The following is a 6,562-nucleotide window of genomic DNA, read 5'->3' on the forward strand; positions in this document are numbered from 1 at the left end:
GGCAGCGGGCACCATCAACTAGCTTGTGCATCGGTGCACTGCACCGCCAGCGTGATAGGTCTTCCTAAGGAGAGCTGCTGTCCTCACCTAGCCAGCAGGACGGCAGGCAGCTCACCTTAGGAAGATGTATCACGCTGTCAGGCAGCCTTCACAGAGTACACATTGTGCTGCTGCTGTTGTATGATTTTCCTGCAGGGTTTGGTGCCGCGGGCGCTTGTGCCAGGGTCCACTTCGTCAGGTGCACTGTGTACACGATACAGGGATGCTGGGGGCAGAGCTTGTGAAGCAAGCCTTTGATTGTGCAGCAACTTAGCAAGGAGTACGCAGCAGGTACAGTTACAGTATGCTGCTGGTGCCGGGGGTAAAGTGAGTCAGTGCGCCGGGTGGGTGCCGGCGCCCACGCAGCCCCTGCTCCCCCAAGCAGTCGCGGGGGCTGCCTTACACTAGCTACGCCACTGGTCACCATGGGTATGACAGTGATCAAAAACTGCAAAACGGTATGGTCATAGGAATGTCAGTGATTAACACAGAGCTACTGTATGTAATAAAGCAGGGGTCCTCAAACTATTTTGCTCTGGGACCCCATTATACAATAAAAATAATTACAGGACCCCAGCAAGTTACTGCAGAAGGTCATCACATGATATGTGTAGTCAGCAGACAGCACATACATGGCAGCATTGTGGAGGCACAACATGATGCGAGGAGACTAAATAACAGACAATTCAACAGATCTTTCAGACTCCTTGAATCACTGACTGAGATTAGAAAAGTCATCAGCCTGATGGAGTCGCGACCCCATGCTGAGAAGGTCGGGACCCACTTTGGGGTCAGGACCCACAGTTTGAGAACCGCTCTAATAGAGCATCAATTGAACAATGCTTCCACTCCTAAATAATCCAGTGTTTGTGAACAGCAAACCTTACACTAGTGGATAAAGCAGGGTGCATGCTGAAGGATACAGTCGCAGAAAAACACCATCACCAGATGTCAGCTGCCCACTCCCTTAATCCCGAGGGTGCACGCAAATCTACAGTAAGTGACCTGAGAGTCACTTAGATATGCGTGCACATTCCACACCATTCATTTAGATCCATTAGGAGTAGTTGCAAATTATCATAGTATTTTTTTTTTTCATACAAGTATGCACAGTATATTTTCTAGATGTAATGTAGTATGGGCGGGATTCTCTAAACTAAAAATGCTGTAAAAATCCTGTTATCTGGGTTTTTACTGCATTTAGGGATGCTCTAAAGATCCTCCGCCGGCTTACCGCGATGGGGGGCAAAAGCTGGCGATGCCCCATAGAAGCCTATGGGCTTGTACCATGACACACCACCCCAAACAGACCCCCACCACCCCGCACGGACCCCCCCTTACCTGTGTCCGGGCAGCACAGTGCTGTGCTGCCCCGGACCTGTGACTTCCTCCTCCTTGCACTGTAATCCTCTTCCGGGTGCAGAGAGGAGGAGGAGAGCAGCCCGCAGCAGCACATCATCCAGCTCTTAACGCAAGAGCTGTCCTTTGCCATAATTATCGCATATGTTACTGCATCTGCCGTAGCCAGCGATGTGCGGCGACCGTGGGTGCGGATATTAGAGAATCCCACCCTATATGTTTTACTGTTCTTACTGGGTCTACCTTAACTTTAAAATAATTCTTGAAAATGTGACCTTTTCTGTTTCTGGTATGTAAAAAGCAAATATACTGGGCGAGATGTAATAGGGAGCTAAAAAAAAATCTCCATATCGTAATGTCAGATTGCAATAGGGTGCATTTTTTTTTTAGTAACGTGAATACAGTTATGCCAAAGTACATCGTGGCTGCGTTGCGCATAAAGTGCGCCATGCAAATCGCGCCTGGATCGCGCCTGCTCCTTGCGCTATAGTCCCGTTATAGATCGCGTTATAACGTAACGTAATCTTGTAAATGTAACCTGCACTTACACTCATTGACCACCAGATGTCACTTTTCCCAAACAGTACAGCGCATGCGTAAAAATCTCTTCTACAAAACAGTGGCCGCCACTACTTTTCACTACGGATTTTGTCCTTACTTTATGGACAGAGTGTTTGTATTTACTCGCAGAAGCAGCTACGTACGGTCATTTATGTAATTGGTACAGAAGCCATGCTAACCTTTGCTATTGCTGGATGACTACTTAAAACATTATTTGAGGACCTACAGTATCATACTTTACACTACGGATTTTGTCCTTACTTTACGGACAGAGTTATTTTATTTTATTCGCAGCCGCAGTGACGTACTGGATGGTCATGAACTGTATGTGATTGGTACAGAAGCCATGCTAACCATCTGCCAGCAGTAAAATCACAGGCAAAAGTGGCCTAGCGGGTAGAGGCACGGCTTCACTACAGTACAGTATCTCAGTATCAGTAGTTCGATCCTCAGTTGGTTACAATATATTTTTATTTTTTAAACGTTCTTTTTTTTTTTTAAACCAATACAGGTACTGTAGTTACAGTAGTTGGTGCTTATCAAATTCTTTCGGACTTTTCCACAAACAAAAATTCACAATGGCAGGCCTCCATGTACAGTACACGATAGTTAATACCCATACATACTGCGCTACAGAGAACGGTTTTTTTCGCAAAATAGATTTAGCTTTTCAGGTAAAACTCCTTGCCTTGAGGACCGTGTTTCGGGATTAAATTCGCTAACCATTGCTAACCAGCCACTTTTCACTACGGATTTTGTCCTTACTTTACGGACAGAGTGTTAGTACAGTATTTATTCGCAGAAGCAGCTACGTACGGTCATTTATGTAATTGGTACAGAAGCCATGCTAACCTTTGCTATTGCTGGATGACTACTTAAAACATTATTTGAGGACCTACAGTATCATACTTTACACTACGGATTTTGTCCTTACTTTACGGACAGAGTTATTTTATTTTATTCGCAGCCGCAGTGACGTACTGGATGGTCATGAACTGTATGTGATTGGTGCAGAAGCCATGCTAACCATCTGCCAGCAGTAAAATCACAGGCAATAGTGGCCTAGCGGGTAGAGGCACGGCTTCACTATCTCAGTATCAGGAGTTCGATCCTCAGTTGGTTACATTATATTTTTATTTTTTAAACGTTCTTTTTTTTTTTTAAACCAATACAGGTACTGTAGTTACAGTAGTTGGTGCTTATCAAATTCTTTCGGACTTTTCCACATGCAAAAATTCACAATGGCAGGCATCCATGTACACGATAGTTAATACCCATACTGTACATACTGCGCTACAGAGAACGTTTTTTTTCCGCAACAATAGATTTCTCCAAACTCAGACACAGACCGACACCTCAGACAATAAGATGTTGATTGCAGTCATATGTTAATTTGTCATATGTTAATATGTGGTTCCCCAAGTCCCAGCCTGCGGGGGAGGTCTGCTGGCACTTGCAGTTCTCCTGTATTAAGCAATGTTAGGAATGTCAATTTAACCCTATCAGGCCGGCGTCCAATGGCCAGGGACGCCGGTGACAGCCCCGGGCTTCAGCCCTGGACGGGTGAAGGCTGGGGGGGGGACCCCTTTATTGGGGGGGGTCCCCACTCCTCCAGGTACCCCGTCCAAGGCTGACCAGCCACGGTGCTCATGGTGTGGCCGGGGGACCTTGTGTAAAAAGTGTCCCCCGGCTGTGGCATGACACTGCGGGCTGTTGGAGCCCGGTGCTGGTTTCAAAATACGGGGGACCCCAGATTTTTGGTCCCTCGTATTTTTGGAACCAGGACCGGTCCAAGAGTCCCGGGCTGGTTTCAGAAATATGGGGGACCCCTACGCTTTTTGTCCCCCGTATTTTTGGAACCAGGTCCGGCTCAATGAGCCCGGGGCTGGTTATGTACAGAAGGAGGGACCTCACGCCAATTTTTTTTTTTTTTCAATCACAAAATCGCACATTTCAAAAAAATTGCAACTTTTCATGACTAAAAAATCGCAATTCTCATCCCGAAAATCGCCCTACTGTACATCGCACTTTCTCGCACTTTTCATGCCGGAATACACACCTCATTAAATATTCTAGTTCTGGAAAAAAATGCGATTTTAAAAAACGGCGATAAAGGGCGATTTGAGCAAAAATCGCATTTTCGGAAAAACGGTAAACACAATAAATCTCGCCCCATAAACGTACTTTTTTCCATTTCATTGCCTGTCCTTTGCTCTCTGTCCCAAACACGCTTGATTTTGCTCATAGTAGAGTGGCATGTGGTGGATAAGGGGAGAAGAAAAAAGAATAGCGTTAGTACTGAATGGTCACAAGGGTTTCGGGGGGGGGGGGAGACATGTTGGCAGGGGAAGGGGATGGGAGAGAGGGAGAGAGATAATGTACAGTAAGATCATAAACGTACTTTTTTTTCCATTTCATTGCCTGTCCTTTGTTCTCTGTCCCAAACACGCTTGATTTTGCTCATGGTAGAGTGGCATGTGGTGGATAAGGGGAGAAGAAAAAAGAATAGCGTTAGTACTGAATGGTCACAAGGATTTCGGGGGGGGGGGAGACACATGTTGGCAGGGGAAGGGGATGGGAGAGAGGGAGAGAGATACAGTAATGTACAGTAAGATCATAAACGTACTTTTTTTCCATTTCATTGCCAGTCCTTTGTTCTCTGTCCCAAACTCGCTTGATTTTGCTCATGGTAGAGTGGCATGTGGTGGATAAGGGGAGAAGAAAAAAGAATAGTGTTAGTACTGAATGGTCACAAGGGTTTCGGGGGGGGGGGGGGGGAGACATGTTGGCAGGGGAAGGGGATGAGAGAGAGGGAGAGAGATACAGTAATGTAAACACGCTTGATTTTGCTCATGGTAGAGTAGAAAAAATAATAGCGAGGGAGAGATACAGTACACATGACAATCTGTAAGAGTGTTGTACAGTAAGATCATAAACTTACTTTTTTCAGGCCAGTGGTTCTTCCTTGTTCTCTGACCCAAGCAAACTGCAATGTGTAGTACATGTCAAGTAAACATTGAAGGGAGGGAAATACAGTAAGTTGTGAGGTGGACAGCGAGTAAAAGGAGAGGTACTGTACTGTACAGTACAGTATACTGTACTGTAAGAGACTGCTGCGAGGGGTTCATTTTTACAGGTACAGTACTTTATACTGTATTATACAGTACTGGAGAATCTACATAGCAGTTGCATGCCCATTTCGCTCAATGACGACAGGCAAGACGGTGTCCAGATGGTTTATGTACTTAATACACTGGACACGTGTCAGTTTTTTTTCCCAAAAAGTCCTGATCCCATCCAAAAGTTCTTGTTTATTTTTCGGTTTCACTTCATTCCTGATGAACTTCTTCATTTGTGCCCAGACCATTTCAATTGGGTTCATGTCCGGTGACCTAAAGTATACGTAGTACAGTACATACAAAAGTTAAGTACTACTGTATTAACATACTGTACAGTACAGTAGTAATAAAATCACGACTGTACAATAAGTAGTGTACTGTAGTTCAGTAAATGCTGTTCGAATGTGGTGTGCGTTGCCAAATTATTCCTCTCTCTTCCATGTATTTTGCAGAAGCAGAATGTTTTGGGTCATTATCTTGGAATACTCTGTGTCCAGATGGATAGTATTTTCTGATAAATGGCACCAAAACACGATCGACTATTTGTTCTTGGAAGAAGATCTTATCCATAATCCCTACAGAGATACAGTAAGATGCCATTAACATGTACACATTTCAGGGTTCTGAGTTGTTTAAAACTACAGTACAGTACATGTACAGTACAGTACCTTCAAAAACTAACATAGGTCCAGCACCCCTGCGAGATATACCTCCCTATACGTGGACTTTTAATGGAAACTTTGCTCGTGGTTTCAATGAGATAAAGGTAGGTTTGCGGAAGGACATTCTTGAGAACCTCTCCATAGAAACAGAAGTTTCATCTGTGAAAAGTACATCATTAAATTTTTCGGCACTGTCAATCCACTGTTGAGCTTGTATCACTCTCTTTTCTTTATTGACATCTCTTATCATGGGATGCAGCCTAGAGGTACAGTAAGTAAAGAAAAATTAGGACCATTGAGGCATTAAATGCTTATGACTTGCAGTATACAGTATTGTAAAATTAAAGTTGATGTACTGTACAGTACAGTATTTAACATTACCTTGTGCGACAATATCTCCATCCCATTGTTCTTCGCATCCGTTTCACACTGGAAACTGAAACGTCCATATCATAGTCCGAATGAAGAATGTTTTTTTATTTTTCCAGCAGTACGCTCATCATCACCACAAGTTAATTTTTCTACAATCTTTTGGACTTTCCTATAGTATAACACAGACAAAAATGATTGTACAGCATACAGTACAGCAGGCATGTCCAAACTGTGGACCTCCAGCTGTTGTGAAACTACACATCCAGGCATGCCTTGCCACACTGTAATTGTACTTTACAGTACAGTATCTTTCTCTAATAGCAAATCGATGGCACAGCATGATGGCAATTGTACAGTAGTTTCACAACGGCTGGAGGGCCACAGCTTGAAGCCGCCTGGTACAGTACAGTATACAGTAGTAATGTACAGTAATTATAGAATCTGCTAATA

The 6,562-nt window shown here is 44.1% G+C and overlaps 1 protein-coding gene across 1 annotated transcript in view; it reads right to left on the reverse strand.

Moving 5' to 3' along the window:
* LOC146058413 (uncharacterized) overlaps nt 1-6,189 on the reverse strand; it is a 31,782-nt gene extending 25,593 nt beyond the window's left edge. Inside the window, exons 1-2 of the mRNA XM_083170696.1 lie at nt 6,122-6,189; nt 5,799-6,000 (exon numbers count right to left, since the gene is read on the reverse strand). Coding sequence (XP_083026822.1) covers nt 5,799-6,000; nt 6,122-6,189 — 270 coding nt within the window. The remainder of the gene's footprint in view (nt 1-5,798; nt 6,001-6,121) is intronic.
* Between the last annotated feature and the right edge of the window lie 373 nt (nt 6,190-6,562).

This window comes from Crinia signifera, chromosome 2 (genome assembly GCF_055691185.1).
Source record: "Crinia signifera chromosome 2, ASM5569118v1, whole genome shotgun sequence".
Lineage (NCBI taxonomy): Eukaryota > Metazoa > Chordata > Amphibia > Anura > Myobatrachidae > Crinia > Crinia signifera.